This window comes from Strigops habroptila, chromosome 15 (genome assembly GCF_004027225.2).
Source record: "Strigops habroptila isolate Jane chromosome 15, bStrHab1.2.pri, whole genome shotgun sequence".
Taxonomy (NCBI): Eukaryota; Metazoa; Chordata; class Aves; order Psittaciformes; family Psittacidae; genus Strigops; species Strigops habroptila.
The window spans coordinates 4644139-4661819 of record NC_044291.2 but is presented as its reverse complement, the minus strand read 5'-3'; the positions used below and the strand labels follow the sequence as shown (position 1 = coordinate 4661819).

The 17681-nt window shown below is 39.2% G+C and overlaps 1 protein-coding gene across 7 annotated transcripts in view; it reads right to left on the bottom strand.

Moving 5' to 3' along the window:
• Positions 1-1058: 1058 nt before the first annotated feature.
• Positions 1059-17681, bottom strand: part of SETX (senataxin) — a 29770-nt gene continuing 13147 nt past the window's right edge. For all 7 annotated transcript variants that reach the window (XM_030507066.1, XM_030507067.1, XM_030507069.1 and 4 more), the window contains 16 exons: positions 17335-17434; positions 16638-16814; positions 15790-16019; positions 15134-15301; positions 14439-14592; positions 13469-13570; positions 12901-13016; positions 12174-12245; positions 11115-11264; positions 10420-10527; positions 9340-9527; positions 8872-8964; positions 8067-8231; positions 7560-7658; positions 5107-5194; positions 1059-4070 (listed from right to left, as the gene is read on the bottom strand). In XM_030507066.1, the coding sequence (XP_030362926.1) occupies positions 3303-4070; positions 5107-5194; positions 7560-7658; positions 8067-8231; positions 8872-8964; positions 9340-9527; positions 10420-10527; positions 11115-11264; positions 12174-12245; positions 12901-13016; positions 13469-13570; positions 14439-14592; positions 15134-15301; positions 15790-16019; positions 16638-16814; positions 17335-17434 (2778 nt within the window). In that variant the 3' untranslated portion in view covers positions 1059-3302. The remainder of the gene's footprint in view (positions 4071-5106; positions 5195-7559; positions 7659-8066; positions 8232-8871; positions 8965-9339; positions 9528-10419; positions 10528-11114; positions 11265-12173; positions 12246-12900; positions 13017-13468; positions 13571-14438; positions 14593-15133; positions 15302-15789; positions 16020-16637; positions 16815-17334; positions 17435-17681) is intronic.

Genomic DNA, 17681 nt, shown 5'->3' with positions numbered 1-17681 from the left:
TTGGATAATCATCATTATATACATCTGGTTTGCTCTCACATCACCATAATTGGGAGTAATGACATGGAAAACAATTACAGTAAACCTTAAAGGAATAATCAAAATCACACTCTACCTTTACCAGAAAGACTATTTCATGTGCAAATTAAAAATAATAAAAACAACACTCACCAAACGTTGGGCAAAATATGCTTCAACACCAGCAGGAGACTTTCCCTTCTGACTGATATTAAAGACTAATAGCAGTGCAAAGGGAACTAAGTTTGCACTCAGAGTCAACCCAAGCTTGGACAAAGCACAGAAGCCTCTGCATAAAAAACTGAATACAGCTTCTTCCAAAGTTTTGTGGCAGAACCTCCAATTAAACTGTTTTGCCTTAAGTTGTGTTTAGTGTTTTACTGATTTTTCTGACTTTAACACTCAGCAGAACAGAACAATCACTGAACAACCTCCTCCAGCTGCCAGTGGTTCCAAGATGATACTAAATGAACAAAGTCTGCACTCACGGCTTACCAACACCAACTGCCTGTCACTACTCAGTATCTTGTAACATGGAATGTAAACAGCAGAGAAGTTAGGAAAATGGTACCTAAACTGTTTGTTCCCCAATGCAGGTTTTATTTGAAGCAGTGAGAAGCATGCTTTGGATTGGAATTTGCTTGGTTTTCCATGTTAGGGGTATAAAAGAGAAGGGGGAAAAGTTAATTAAAACTACAAATATACTCTGAGTGATACGGGAAGAGGGGAAAGTGTTCCAAGTGCAACAATTAAAGAATACACCATTAATGATACAGTAGCAATAAGCTGAAAGCATAACTTAAGTCTGATAAATCCAGTATTAAATAACCAAAGTCTGAGCCACTGACCACGCCTCAGAGATGATATATGCAAAAACACAGGCACTACAGAGGACATGGCCTACATGCAGTGTACAAAATACAATAAAATTTAAATGTTAAAACAGAATTCCTTCCAGCATGGTAAGTATAGCTCTCAGAAGACCATGTTCAGAAATGTAGATTGAGGAGGAAAAGTAGAAGAAAAGTTAGAGAGAAACATTCTTTTGACAAAATTGTATTTAATGACCAGAAAAGCATTTCCTCGTTGACCAGAAAAGCATTTCCTCGTTCACACTGTTGCCAGCTTCACTTTATTTACATCGAGACAGTCTAAATGGCCATCCTACACCCTCTTGCAGCATAGCAGCCTTTTCAATGTGCTAAGCAGAAACAGCAGGCAGGTCAGCACAGCCCTGCCAAGAGAGCCAAGAGGTTGCAAAGATGATGGTATTTTTAAATATTCCTATGAACATAAAAGGAGATAACACATTGGGCATGGATTGTGGGATGTGGGGGGTGACCAAGATGTCCAACTCACAACAGTCTGATTCATTCCAGCAGCCTTCCTGCTTGCACAAGGTACACAACACCAAGGCAGAGTCACAGCAGTTTTAGAAGAGCACACACTGCTGACAAGAGGTGGTCAGGGTTCACTGAAGTGATTACAATTGCAACAGAACAAATAACTAAAGCTAAAAAATGCACATATACTAGTTTCACTTCATAGGCATCTCAAAGATTCTACCCTGGTATCTTAAAATGCTCTGTACTATGCAGCACAATGAGCTGGACAGCCACAGATAGCAACTAAATGCCTCCCAACACACCTACAACACATTTGTTACCAGTAAAGCATGTTTGTTCTGGGCTTGGATGCATTGACTAGCAATTACAGTTCGAACTGATGTTTTGTACGGTAAGGCACCCATATTTCACTGGGCTGGATCGCACGTACCTCTCAGGCAGCAGTTAAAGGAACAAAGCTAACACTAATCACTGCAATGAAAGTGTCAGGACAGAAAATATAACTAAAGATGATGGCTAAATTCTGGCCAGAGAAATCTGGCAGCTCAGAAAGCCACTGCCGTGATGATGGTTAAGCACAAGTCAGCTGGGGGGGACAGGAGGATCATGCCTGCCTCTGAGCAGGCTGTACTTCACCATGAGCAGGCTGTACTTCACCACAGATGCATGGAGACAGCAACCCGGCCCACTCGCAGTACACCCAGCTTGTGCTAACACAGCGTGGAGCTGCATGCCCAGGCAGAAGCGTGCTAGAGTACCTCCATGCAAAAACTCTGTGCACATGAAATGCTGCTCTTCACCTCCCTCACATAGACACAATCTCCAGATAAAGTGATAATTCAGTCACCCAAAAGCATTATTAGCAGAAATAATTCCACTTTTATTGTGAAATGTTATGACGAGAGGAAGGCTTTCTTAAAAATCAGTTCATTTTCCTGCACCACCCCATTTTACTGGTTAAATATTCTTCATCAACACGGTGGAACGAATCCAGTAATAACACCGAGAATGAACTGCTTGCCCGTTTTAGCTCTGTAGATCTCCAAAATCTCCCTGTAACGAAAACTCGAGTGTCATTACCAAGAAGCATTAACTGGATCTTTGACTAAGGTTGCACAGTGCTGTTGATGATTCCTCACATGGACTCACTGGGACCAAACAGACCTCATAGGCTTTAATCTGCAGTTTGTGTTGCCTCTGCAACAAGAAAAGAATTACAACTCATGAAGCAGCAGCAAGAGCAAAACTCAAGGCACACGTGTATAAACGGAAGCTCTTCTGTTCTTATAAAAACAGGCCATAAAATATACAAAATAAGTAGAATTCTCTCCATTCAACCAATGTACATCTGCCTTCAGTGTTTCCTGAAGCACTAGTGGAGCACGAGGAAGAATCACTGCTACCACATTATCAACATTCACTCTGCCATCAAATAAATTAGACTTATTAGTGCAAAGGGGAAACAAAGTATGGCTCTTTTTTGGATTTTCTGTTTGGGTTTGGGTTGGTTTAGGTTTTTTTGTTTGTTTTTTCTTTCTTTTTGCTTTGCTCTGGTTCTTCATAAAAAAATACCTAAGAAATCAGCATTTGCACAAGGAAACAAGAAGCTATATATTTGCCAAATTAAATCTTAAAATAATTTCATATACTGTACAAATATACATCATTAAACATTTACAACCTTAACTTCCTAGATGACTGCTCTTCCAAGCAATGCAGCTACCCTTTTTCCTTACAAAAGCTCCAATCTATCAACTGCCAGGTATAAAGAGGTATAAAGTCCCCTTCACAATTAGGGACAGGATGGGAAAAAGATGAATCTACTGATAGTAGTGGTATCAATACAAGGGAGTTCCAAGCATACTAAATAATTTAAAATACAGTCCTTGCTAGACAGAAATCTGGGAATAGATTTTCAGTAATGAGTCAATACTCAAGTCAGTGAAAGGTCTTTCTTCGCTTGGCACCGTTTGATTCTGTGTTCACTGGTGACTCTTCTGATGTTCTCCTTGTTAACACACAATAGTCTTTGTTCTGCTTATTGCTGTAACTTTCACCTCCTTCACTGTGGGATTTTGAACTGCTTTTCGAAGGAGGAGCTCTCCAGTCACCCTCGTGCCGAGGTGTGGAAGGCGACTCACATTGTCCCGGTGTTTGTTGGGGCTTCTTAAAAGTTTCTGTTCTGGCAATCTGATCCCTGGCAGCTGAGGACACATCAAGGCCTTGCTGTGATGTTGATCCTGGATTGCTCTGGGCTGACCGACTGCTGTCTTTTGAGGCCTGCTCCTTCCCTTTGGCTTCAGTTCTACTAGCCATGCTTGCCAGCCTCGGGTCCCGTGGTTTCTCCTGATCAGCAGGAAGCACTGCAGCCACCATGGTTGCAGGGGCACTGCCTCTCCTGGAGTCCACAGCCTGAGCCCGCTGTGGCTGCTGGGGTCCTCCGCTTCCCTGTAGCGCCGCAGAGCCAGTGCCAGCAGTGAGCTCCCGAGGGCTGCTGGCCTCCTTTGGATTTGCAAGTGGCTTCTTGCCACTGGAAGACGACTGCAACGGAGCAGGTTGCTTTGTTCCTGCATTGGCTGGGGGCTGTACTGGTGGCTTGAGCTTCAAAATCTTACCAGCATCTCTCCTGTAGTTTTTTTCTGATGTCTTGATAATGGCACCTCTTTTCTGAGCATCCTGAATCAACTCGTTCCAGTCTTTGTTTTCCTTTTAGAAAAAGACAAAAGGACACCCCCCAAAAAGAAAGAAAAGTTATTGGAAAGAAATCCACACAAATGGACAGAGGTGTCACAGGATACACAACTCCTTTAATCAAGGTACCTGACACAACTGTCATGGAAACCACTGTTATGTTCCTTCTGGAATGGAAGAATCTTACGTTTCACTTGCAAACCAGCAATAGGCACTCTGGTTGCTGTAACACAGGGAAGGTACTTTCAGCCATCAGTGAACTACTACTTAAAATGACAATTTCTATATTTATGAAGGCCAGAAGAGTTCTCTTGCACAGAGAGTGAAACAGGAACAAGGCTTTAATGCCCTCTTGTGGTGCAGCTATCAAACCCCACCCTTGGAAAAAATCAAGATCCAGTACTGTGAGACATCAAGTCTATCTAAGAGCACTTTCTACACATTCAGTGGGCCTTTGCAGTTCTCCAGATATGTAGTTCTGTTTCAGAAACACCTGTTTCAAAGAGTACAAGCAAAGCCTATACCCAGAAACCACATGACTACACAAAGTAGTATGAAAACCAATTATCTGAAGATAAGAGGAATATTTTGGGGTGGTCTGGCTTTTTAAAATCATTTTCCTTGCTCAAGTATCCAGTGACAAATACAATAGCTGCAGGAACAGTAAGGATGAAGCAAGGCTCTGCCATCACCCTATCTTACCAGTAGAGAGAAGATTTTTCACATCCCCCACACTTGAATTGTAAAGCACTCTGTTACAATTTAGTTACTAAAAATATTGTGAGAGTAATTTCTAAATTTCCTTCTTGGAAGCAAGGAAAAGATTTTTTAATATATATTTTTTTAAGTAGCTTTTTCAGCTGACAGTTACAGCCAAAGCTTTCAAAGAGAACCCTTCGGAGACCTGGACTGTACTGATTTATCAAAACACCACAGAAGGGCCCCCTTTCACAGATTGGAGCAGTCTAAGGATGGTTTTCACTTCCCCAACCCTGACTTGACCTAAAAGGGTGGATCACAGAAGATCACATTTGATTCACACTGTACCTACCATGAGAGTTTTCAGTCTTCCAAGGATAAAGAGGCTGAATCTGGCTCTGGTAATGGTAACATTCAGACGCTGGAGACTTGCCAGAAACCTAGGTGACAAGACAAAGCTAAGCTCATAAACTACTCTTCCACAAGGTTTAAGTGTGATAACAAAAAGTGATAACACTCAATTTCAGTGAAATGAAGAAAACAGAAGCAGCTACAAAGGCAGCAGTAGTTCATGACCCACTCCCAGATCCCCTGCCTTACATGAAGGGCTTTGCATGAATTGTGTTTTCTTTCTTTCACCACTCTGATTCCTTGCAGGGAATTCCAGTTCTTTCCAGCTCTTGCTGTTGATGTTTCCTTTCTTAGAGCAAATCCCCTCTTAATGCCAACCAGTGCTTCCTTAAATGTTCCTCAAAGTACAGAGGACATCAACCTCACTTCACCTATCAAGACTTTAAGCTTCTTTTTGACTTGAACTGAAATAGATTAATAATATTTGGCATGATTAATGGGAAAACATTCTATTGAAATACTGAATGCTGGACATGAGTATTTTATTTTAAAGGTGACCTGCACTGGAAGCACATGAAAAAAGACTTTTGCTTTGTCATGCTTCAAAAGTGAAAAGTATATTCTTACAGAAGAAAGCCTCTATTTGCACTATGAAAATTGTCTAGTCTGGTTATGCGATATCACAAACCAAGGTACTGAAACCTAAACAAATGCTTGGTGTATTCTTAAAGGTTGATTTCTAGTAGAGCTTATTTACCAATACTAAAAAAAAAAGGTTTGTGAAAGTAATATAAATTATTTCTTCTCTAATGCAAAAGCTCCCAAAATGCACAGCTTATTCTATGCTAACGAAGTGTACAAAACAAAGTCAAGTCCTCATAAAACTTAGCTTGAGCAAGTTGAACGTCAACGCCTGATACAATGCTTATGGTGCTGAGACCTGCTCTTCAGCAAATTCCAAACTGCACAAGTCCCAGCACCACCCAAGGAAATTTGGTCTGTGCAGGAAACAAGAGAGACGGGCAGGAAGCAAATGTGGGGAGTGGATCCAGCACTACAGATATTATAGTTCTTCAGTTCTTAGTGGGAGAATCGTGAAAGACTACTAAATATTCCTAACAGCTTTTAAAACTGATAAGCAACAAGACTGTTTTCTCAGGACAAGGAGGAAAAAATAAACCCAACCCCAAATCAAAAACATTATCTTTCCTTGGAGTTTTCTCCTCCATTTGAAAGTTACTTTCAGAGTACATTTAATGCTGGATTAGCAACCTTGGAGACCAAAACACTTTGCTCAGCTACAAGATCTATGTAAGGATGCTGCAAACTTTCCCATCACACCTTGCCAATGACACCTGCCCCTGAAACAGATGTCCAAGTCATCAGCATGTACAGCTTCTACAGCATTGCACTGCCAAAGCTTCACCACAGTAAGCTGGAAAGTTCTCTTCCAAAAGAACAGACAAAGGTTAAGTCCCATGTCAGCCAAAAGAACTGGCAGGTTCTAGCTGTCTTCAGTTTCCAAACTCAATCAACCAGATTAAGAAATGTCCAGAAAGCATCACTGTTGTTTACTAGAGGATTTGGATTCTTTCTCTTCCCAAAGTAATGATCGGCACAATTAAAAGCCCGTTATCTAGCAATTAGGAAATTAGTATCAGAGAAATCTAAGTACCTTAGTGAAACCTGGTATGCAGAAACAAAGATTTTTGTTTATGCAGACAGACTTCCCATAGTTTAACTTCAAAGCCAATGAACTGTAAGAAAATATAATTCCACTACCATTTTTCAAACTGACCCATAAGTTACAGAAACAAATCAACAACTGCTGTAGCTGTCTGGGGGTAAAGAGCACACACAGCCAACTAGTTCCTTCTGCCTCAAACAGGAAACACCCAAGTAAAGTTACCAAACCTGCTACTTTAAATCAAGACTTTCTGCAAATCTACTCCTAACTCAAAAGACAAGCATATCCATCTAGAAATCAAAGATCTAGCTCATCTGCATCACATTCTTAGTGACATATGTAACTAGTTAATAATACTTCTACAGACAGAATGCGATATTAATAGGATAATGAGTTGCAGAAAATGGATTTCATTTAAAGAGAGCAGCATTCAGAAGGTTACAATATAGATCAAAAGCTTAAGAAAAATCACTGCTGCTGCAGTACTAAAGCAAAGTGCCAAGTTCTCAAGACAAACCGTGTCAAACCAAAACAGTGACAGGCTAAAGGAGGATGCAAATTCATCAGCACGCAACACAGAACACAATACTTACCATTGCCATGTCCCTTTTGGTCAGATATTAATTCAGGCATTAAGATACCCTTTAATTTGCTGGCTGTAGTGACTTGTTCTGGTCTTACATAACTGCCTTACTGTCATATTAAAAATATGACTATACCTCGTGTCACTGGAAAGGGGACTTGCAAATCACTGAAGAGAAACATACCCAATTGACCCTTTAGTGCTGTTTGCCCGGACACATGTCACTATGATGCAGTCTTTCTCTCGTCCCTGGAATGCATCCACTGTGTCCACTTCTCCTGGGCTGTTGAAGAAAGAATTAAAGCAAGCTGTTCAGTTACGTTAGTTGAATTTTTAAGCAACACACTAATGCAAATTGCCTAAACACTATCCTTAATCATCATCTGTCAAAATAACCCTGGGTAAATTTCTGCTTCAGTATAAGGACCTAAAGCTAAATTGATTTTTCTGAGGCTAGCATAATTATTGAAAAGCTGTTCAGGTCTATGCAGCTTGGAATTTTAGTTTTTCTTTAAAATCAGCTTTATTCAGAACAGCAACAGAATCAAAGCATGTATAAAAGTAGTAACTAAGAAATAGTACAAAGAGGCCACGCCTGGACTAAGCAAAAGGCTTGCATCTCCCCTTTTAAGGCACGACTAAGTAAACATGCAAGAGTCACATCCCATGTGAAAACTCATGGTTTCTTTACCTATTATTCCTAAACACTCTGTCCAGTTGTTCTTGAATTTTCTTTTTCTGTGCACTGTAAGGAGTAATTATTCCAATGCGTCGAAGACCCAGATCCTTCCTTTTCTCTTTTATAGTTCTAATTAATTCCATCACCAGCTTCACCTCCTGAGGATTACTAAAAGAGCTGAACAAGACAGGTGGAAACATTACAAAACCATGTTTGACAGTGCTTTCAAATTCAGCACTTCAGCCCAATTTGTAAGGGGATTGTGAGTCAAAGTTCCTGCCCTGACCTTTGCAGTCTCCTTCACATAGACACTCAAAAGAACTTTGCAAGCAGGCCCTGATGAGGGGCTAACAACAAAAACTATTAGCAGCAAGAGGCTTCATGTTCCTTACAACCACATTGGTTTGCGTTCCTTATAGGCAAAGGGGGGGACTGAGCCTGCCACCTTCTGGTATTACCACAGCATGCAGCTGTGAAAGGAAAGTCACTGATAAAAAAATCAGGAACTCAAATTGTTACTAGAGTTAGAGATTGTAGGCAGCTTCACTAGCAGCCAACAGATAGTCAAATCAATATTAAAACCAGTTTCAGATAAAATAAAAGAAATAAAAAACATTTAATACCTGCCTGCCTATGGCAGGGGGGTTGGAACTAGATGATCTTAAGGTCCTTTCCAACCCTAACTATTCTATGATTCTATGAAGCTGAAAATGCAGTTCTGGCTACTTAATGCATATTGGGAACAGCAGAGGAGAGAAGGTAATACTGATTTAACTCTCAGTTAACCTATTCTGGCTAAGCAGAATGCAGGACTTACTCATTGTCTCGCTCCTCATGACCATCTCCTACATCAAAAATAAGGTAGGGCTGGAATGGCCACTCTGAAGAACATCTGTTCTCTTCTGTTGCTCTGTAAATAACATTTTTATCACTAGGTAACCATACAGAAACTCGAAGAACTGATACTTCATTTATTTACACCATGGTTATCAAATACAAGCAACTTTCAGCTTTTCCCCCGCCCTCAGAGTCCTTAATTTTCACTGCTACCTGCAGATACTGAGGTCTGAAAATGAACTCTAAGCAGTAATTATGCTCAGTTTTAAGTGATCTAGTTAATCTATGTATCACAGCCAGCATTAAAAAGATGGAATAAAAGTCTTCTCTCATTAAGCATCTTCCCACATACAACCTAAAGAATTATTATAATCAAAAGAATATCCTGGTATGAAAAGGTTTCTTTGAAGTACCCCCTGCACAGAAAGAAGAACAGAGCACTACCCACTTGTCAGTCTTTAAAGTCCTGCCATAAACGTAATTGGATGGGAAGAGGCAGATGTCAGGGTGCATCCGGTACTGCACAGTCAGCTGCACAACTGGCAGGCTTCGCAAAACATTCTTGTGCACTTGCTCCTCCAGGTGTCTGTGCAGACGTGCCATCAAGGACTGATCGTAGCCATATTCCTGAGCTTTCTGCCAGGGGAGAAACATGGGATTGACTTCTGGGGAATGGGGTCCCAAATTAATGACAGGAACCTGCTTTTCAGACTTAAAACTATTTGGTGTTTTCTTTTAAACTTCTGAATCACTGACAAAATGACAACGACTTGCACGTCAATTTTCTATTTGTGTTAGTCTATTTCAGGAAAGATCACCTGCATAAATCTCAATTTTTGTCAGTGTTGTCTTTAGCAAGACAACTTTCCTTTGTGAGTCACAACACTGTAAAATTTTAACAACATCAACAATAATGAAACACAAGATCTTCCAGGTGGCATCTCGTTAAACAAGCACACAGCCTCTGCATTATTTACCCTTCTAGAGAAGGCAGTCTGGTTTTCCTTCCTTTTTATCAGATGTTTAAAACAGACCTTACGGTTAGATACAAGAGTGCTCCTATATGTACATCCTTGGAACACATCTATAGGGTGATGAAGTCCCCATACAAACAGGTAGTCTTCATCCCCTATTCCCTAAGGAATGTGACACTGACTGAAGCTCACATAATGAAATAACAGAGCCTGCCACAACACAATGCCCATCACAGACCAACTGCCGAGCTGCACTGAAGCTCCTATTGCCATAGCTATTACTAATGGTGCATGAAATCAAAATCAGTTCCAAGCTGCACCAAGAAAGGCTACAGAGGTTGTACTCTCGGATCTCCATTAGCTTTATCCACACATTTGAAGGCAGTATTATGGTCCCCACATAACAAGAGACTAAACTTGCAGGGCAAAAGTTATCATCATACACATCCTGATCTGACATAGAAGTGTCTTTTTTCCTTTTACATGTTCTATAAATACTGTTCTTACCCTATATCCACTACATAGCATGGAAAAAATACAGTTTGAATACTTACCACTGATTTGACTGTAGGAGGGAGCTGTCTGGGATCTCCAACAAGGACAAGTTTATTACAGCGATGGATCAGTGGAATCAGTGTTTCAACCTCACAGGACTGCCCTGCCTTTTGTATATGCAAACAGAACAGAAAGTAGAAGTTGTAAGCAAAGGAGTGGAAGGAAGGATGTTAAATTTCCTGTAACAGAGCCAGGATAACTCAAATGCCTTCTAAGTCTTCTAAAAAAATAAAAATAAAAAAAAACCCAACCACAAACTCAAGAGAGGAAAAATAAGGATTTCACCCTAATAAAAGACTACAAACAGATTTTTCTTTTATTATGAAATATGCAGAGCACTCCAAACAGATACAAATATAACCCAACCATCTGGATATCTCTGAAGAGATTTCAGAGCAGCAAGAACCACATTTCAGCCATGATTTTTAAGTAAAAGCCGTCTGCCATTAAAGCACCAAACAAGTCAGAAAAAGCAGCAATTAGAAGTTACTCTTCTCATGGCTCCACACAGCAGGACAGACTGGCTACCAGTTAAAAAGCAAAAATGGGGCATTCGACCCACAATGTATCACACCAGCAGCCAGTCAACCCACAATACATCACAACAGCAGCCAAATAACCAGAAGTAGCCTAAGCAGAGAACAAGGCAGACCTCAGAGGGGGAACATGCTGTAGTTCTAATAGCTTTACTGACCTCATCCACAATGACACAGCTGAAAGGATCAAGTCCTTGCCGAAAAAACACTGATTCCAGCAGACTTCCTCCACTTGTGCTCAGCGTGCAGCAGATGATGTCGGACTCTAAGATGATATCTGCCTGTACTTTCTGAGAATGCCCCCGAACCTTCAAATACAACAGGACACCATGTCTCCTTTCCTCTTCAGGCTTTCTTAGAATCACCTTAGAGCAACTTCTAACTGCCTGGACAATACTAACTGTCAAACAGATCATGCATAATGCATTACCCCAATGAAGCTATCTCCATTATTACAAATGAAAGGCACAAGTTGACTTCACTGAAGTGTTACTTTCACTTTAAATTACAGATCAATACCAGTGAGGTGGCAAGCTGGAAAGAAGTATCCTGTTATCTCTCAGCTATGCAATCTAGACACACTTACTGTGAGCAAAGCTTAGTTTGCTGCCACATTTGTTAAGTGCAAGCCTCCAGGACCATTAAGGGGCAGCATATATTCATTAAAGATGAACCTTTATTCACCTCATGGTTCATATCACTCAGCCTTAATTACTGGTTTTGCTGTCAGTGCCTATTTCCACTTTCTATCTCCACACACAAAAAAATTCTTCCAGTTGTCGTTTTACTTCAAAATATTTGTAAGTATCTCAGTTCCAGGAGGACTGTAAAGGGGGCATGAAAGTGGTAATGAAGATACATCCTAGAACAGGACATACATGTTTCTTTGCCAAACATGCCACATTTGTTTCAATTCCCCCTTAACTGTAAGAGTGAATATTTCCATCCAGTTGGGGTGGGGAAAGGGTTGGAGATTTCTGTTCAGTCTGGTGGTTTGTTTGGGGTTTTTTTGCAATATGCAGCCAGAGTACACCTGGATTTCACACCAGGCCATCCATAGCTTATACCTGGCTTATGACCTTTATCTATTTACCTACTACTTTATAAATTCTCCCAGCCACATCAAAACCAAATCTCTACCCCAATCAACAAATACCAAGTATAGAAATACATTTGCTGAGGTTTATTAAAGAGCTGCCTTAAAGATAAATTCCTACCTCCTTTAGTTGAGAAGCAAGCTGTTGTCTCTCCTTTGAAAGTCTGCCAATTTCATCATCTAACATTTGACTCTAGATGGGAAAAAAATAAAAGAAACCACACATTTCCCATATACCTTTTTTCTTCCCTTACCCTAATTCATTTCCTAAACACTTAGACTTGTCCAGAATGCCTTTTAATATTAAATGTATCTGAAGAAACTCAGTTTCTTAGAAAGCTGTCAACTTATTTTGACTTTGCAACACACATTACATCTTACATTTCTGTGCAGCTGAGAAAAAGGTTTACCATCAGAAATCTGTAATCTGAGCACAAATGCCAAATTCTTAGACAAAAAATGAACAACTTGAAGCACAACACATATCCCAAAATCTCAGACCACAACATATATTACTCTTTCCAGTTAAACAAAACCAGAGCTTTGAAGTATACAATCAAATTAGATCATTAAGATTTATAAATATGGTTATACTAAAAACTGATGACAGAACAAAATGAAGATTAGTGAACACCAGAGCAAGTGGCATGATCAACCAGTTGCAAATAAACAAAAAAATTCCTGAAAGTTCTTCATTCCCTTTTGCAGTGCTAACCAAATTTTCCATTAGTTGAAAAAGCAGGTAAAGAGACAGTTACTGCTCAGAGATAGCATTAAAGTTCTTTACTCTTTGGATTCAGTTATGAACTCAAAAAATGCAAACAAGATTAAAAACACTACTATCTTACCACTTCCTTCTTCTCACATCTGTGCATGGCACGCTGACGAGACAGCATGTCCAGCTTTTGATCCAGAGCTGCTTTTTTCTTCTGAATATCCTGGTCACAGTCAGCTGGCTTTCGTTCTATAATAAAACAAAGGAAAACACACATGAGAAATAAAAAACCTACTTGACAATAACACTTGCTCACACTGAAACAGACAAACTTTTTTGTTGCTTTTTTCCTTTTTCTATTGAGGTCTTGTAAAACAAAGATAATGAGACTTGGTTCTAACTGTAGCTCTCAAATGCTGCATGGCTTCATTGCTTAAAACCCATGGCTTTTACATATATATATTGCAATTTCTTCTAAAAAAAACAAACAAGAACCAGTCTTGCTTATTTGTTTGCTTAGATTTTAGGCCATATGATAGCTGACACTTTCCCACCAAAACTGAATGACAATGCTTTATGAAGCACAGTTGCAGAAAAATCTTTTACCAGCTCCTCCTTCTTAAAGAACACATAGCCCTAAGTGTAAAACATCATCAAGCTCAACAAAGATTGAAGAAAAGTCTGATTTGCATGTTACTTACTCATCCTATGTTCAACTTGCTTATCCAGGCTAAATCCCCGGACTTCACTGTTGATTGCTTTTTCAGCACCAAGTCGCACTAATTTGATATCACCACAGTTTCCTGTTTACAAAATCAGAGTTAAAATACTTTTAGATTGCTCCAAGTATCTCTGCACTTCAGTATGAGATTAAAAAAAAAGAAGTAAACATCATGGATATCAAACAAAGCTTTTCCTTTTCTGCTTTTCAGGGGTTTGCAATAATTTATCTAAACACAGCTACAAAAAAATTCAGTAATTCCAAACTCTAAACAAACAAACAAAAAACCACAAACAAAGATGATGTTGCTGATGTTTCACTGCTGGCTAACAGTTAAGAATATTGTTTTAAATTAACCGAACAACCTGTTATTCTCAGACTTGTTTATCTAAAACTTATAAAGCACCTAATTTAGAAAATGACTGACTACCATCAGGAACACAGCTGGTAAGCCAACACCAAATTAACATTTGGTTACAATGCAGGGTTTTTTTTCCCTACCACACACTAAAGGCCTTGCTCAGGATTCATCTACTTTGTATTAGTTACAAACCAGGAGGAGGAAAAAAAACAAACCCAAGTGAGAGGCTCTGATGTCAAAATTTCTATCAGTCTGTTCAGCATGACCTAAGTCCAATTTCATTCAAAATCAAGGTAATAGTCTTCTGTTCAAATCTCTAAGGAGTAAAAATTGGTGAACTGAAACTAACACTATGAGGAAAGGGTCAATGTCTATATAAAGACAAAGTGCAATCTATTAAAAAGATACACCTTGTAGAAAAGTACATTAAAATTAATAACAGTATAAGGATGTACAAGTCATGTCCTGCAAGAGAAAAAAGCTGCTTAGAGTAGCATATTAATACTATATCTAATCAACTACTCTAGCTTTTACTTCAGGTTTTGCCTCTTTAACAGAATTTTAAGCAGAATTTTAAAACAAACCATACCCAAAGGCTCCTGTCTGTTTTGGCATTTTTCCTTAAACGCAATGATGATCTTTTTCATGAGTTCATCAACAGCAGCATTTGATGGTGCACAAACAAGAAAACGGTTTGGCTTGATCTTGGAATTTGTTTTTTGAGTTTTCTCATTCCTAGTGTTCTGTAGATTAATTAACAATAAACCAAGAGATGCTCTTTAGATTGTTTTCATTTGTGATTTAAAAGCCAGACTGTATGCTCATCTTAATCAGCATGCAGACTATTGAACTTAAGTATCTCTTAAGGTATGTCTTACATTGAGTAACAAGTCAAATGTATTAATACTACTTGCATAAATCCCCTTCAACAATGATGTACTTGATCTACTGGATGCTGTCAGGAAAACCACTAAATGGGACAGGCCAAATAATATTCTTTCATACATCAAAATATTAAGTTTTTTAAAAAACCAAGCGTTTTTATTACTAATTGTGAACATTTTCTTGATTTTACTGAAGTTTTGTAAAAAAAAAAAATGTTTTCCAAGATGCCCAAAAGGTATTATCTCCACCTTTATGCCATATACCATACAGATTTAATCAAGTCAGCTTAATGAATTACACCCCCAGTAATCACCAGTACTATGCTCCCTTTTAGCTTAAGCTCTTCCGTTGACACTATCCATGTGTCCAGCACATGACAATCACATTGGGTTCACTCACTTCTCTCAAAACACGAGACAGAAGTCCAACAATAGTTTTTGATTTCCCTGTCCCAGGTGGTCCATGGATGAGGCAGATCTTGGGAAGCCCTGGATGTTGCTTTACCATGGCATAAGCTGTCTCAATAGCTCTCTTTTGATCTTCATTGTATTCATTCACATTCCACACCTGAAGGAACAGACACAGGGAAAAATAATCTATTAACATTGATCGACTTTTCCATGTTCATTTGATGTACTTTCAGGATGTTCCCCACCCCTCTAACTACAACTCAAAAACTTGAAGGGCATGGAAGCTTTTAATTCTAGACTTGCTCTAGATGCACACCCAATCCTGACTCAAGCTGTAATGAAGGTTTCATTTACTATACACACCTTTATTTTGCATTACCTTTTCCATACTATGCCTTATTTTCTGAACAGACACCTCTCCAGTATGGAAAAACACTGGAAAGCTGCTTGACGTGCACTACTAGTATCTATGTCAATACAGCAGAAACATGCTCTATTCACCCAGTCACCCAACTCTGAAATGCAGTGACTCAGTGCTTCTGAAACTTGTCATCTCAAAAAGCAGCAGGCAAAACCAGTATCACAAAATCATACATCCAAATGCCCACTCTGTCATCCCTAATCACATCCAGCTGCAAGACTTACAGCGCTTTCTGAAGCTACCAGCAAATCTCTGGGACAGAAGTCATTGTAACTTGGATTTATGATGGGTTTAGCCAGGGGACTCCTGCTCAGTAGTAGCAGACCTTTGAATGTTCGGTGTGTGGTCACCAGAGAGCCAACCACCATGCACTTCACTTGCTTATTTACGAAGAATGACAAATTGCCTCGAGTTCGCACAGAAAGATGACAGACGGTATGCTGCTCCTTTTGTCCTATTAAAAGGTGGGAGGAAAAAACAAAACCACAAGCTGTTAATTCCAAGAACATCCAAATTGTTAACTGGAACATATCCTAACAGGTCACTCAAAAGAACTGGCAAAAAAACCCAAATGCCACCACCAGCCCCTCAAAAAACATCTCAAACAAAAACCCCACACAAAACAAAATACAACAATGCTCTGTAAACCAAAACACTGTTTTAATCAGGGAACATTAATCTTTATAGTTGGTAATTCACAACTTCAGTTCCAGAAGACAGTGAAAATTTTGGTCAGTGAGACCACAAGTTCATAGCACTTCATATCTCACAGCAATGCACTCCCCTCAAGATGTATGCAGAGCATTTACTCGTCATTAGTTTCTGTTCTTATGCAAAGTACTAACCTCTGTATTGAAGGAATTCCCTAAAAAAATGCACAGAAAGCAGGTCTGCACCTACAGTTCCTGGTTTTTTACACAGCTTCTAGCATGGAACAGACATGGTACAGTGCAAAAACAATTCCATTTCCTCTGAGGTAAGTGGTATAGTACAACTATCAGCAGCCAGTGATGAAAAAGCATTTTACAGTACCAAGAAGAATCCCACTTTCATTTCAACCCCATTTACTTACTAGTTGAACGGCCAGATGCACGAGAAAATCGTGTCACGAGACCAACTTCATTCACTATTTGGTCCTCCATCTCGCTTTCTTCCCTAAAGGCATCTTTTTTCTTTTGGACCACCAAAAAGATTAAGTCATCCTCTTTTGGATGAAGCTGCTTTGCCAAATCACTTTCTTGCAAATGAGCTACCCAAAATACATTTTTAAATAATTAGAACATTAAAAGGAAAATGGTTACAGTTACTTTCTGACTACAGAAGTACTACGATTAACATACTGAATATACTTCAGTAACACTCATCTGTTAACTTTTTAAGCGACTAAAAGCTACAGCAAACGGCTATGAAGAGTTTTAACACCATCCTGCATCCTTAAGCCTGAACACAGCACTGTATAAAAATAAAGCAAGTCAAGGACTATCTTATTTACCAACAGAAGCTAAAATAAATGAGATGGAATGTTGAAAAGGTTTCAACAGCCATCAAGTAACTTTTTGTACTAACACTTAATGCACAAATTCCCTGCAAAATACATATTCTTGTTATGTGCATTACGTAAAACGGCAAATTCAAATCCTTTCTGTATTTAAAGCACAAAGTCTACCTGTAAGTGCTAACTCATTATAAGACATTGCTTACTTGAAAATGAGAAGAGGGGTTTATTAACCAAAAACAAAACCAAAAAGCCCCTACGAAAAAACTCTTACCTGTAAAATCTGCTGTGTTCAAGTCAGCAGAAAAGTTCTGTAAGTTGAAGTAGTAACTCTTCTCTCTTATTCTCTGGTTTTCTATCCACTCTTGTGCCAGCTACATGTTGGAAAGTAATAGCTAAATAAAAATACTTTGAAGGGTTTAGTGTTTCAGAAAAATAGTATATCATGACTCAAAGGGCAAACACACTAAACGGAAATAAAAGAAAGCTATCAGACTGTCAAGTACAAGACAACAGCCTTACCTATTTCTTTTTAATGTATGTGGGCACATTACATAAACAGGGCAAATGAAAGTGCTTCCTCCCCAACCCTCCATTTCTTACGAAGCTCTTCAAAACAAA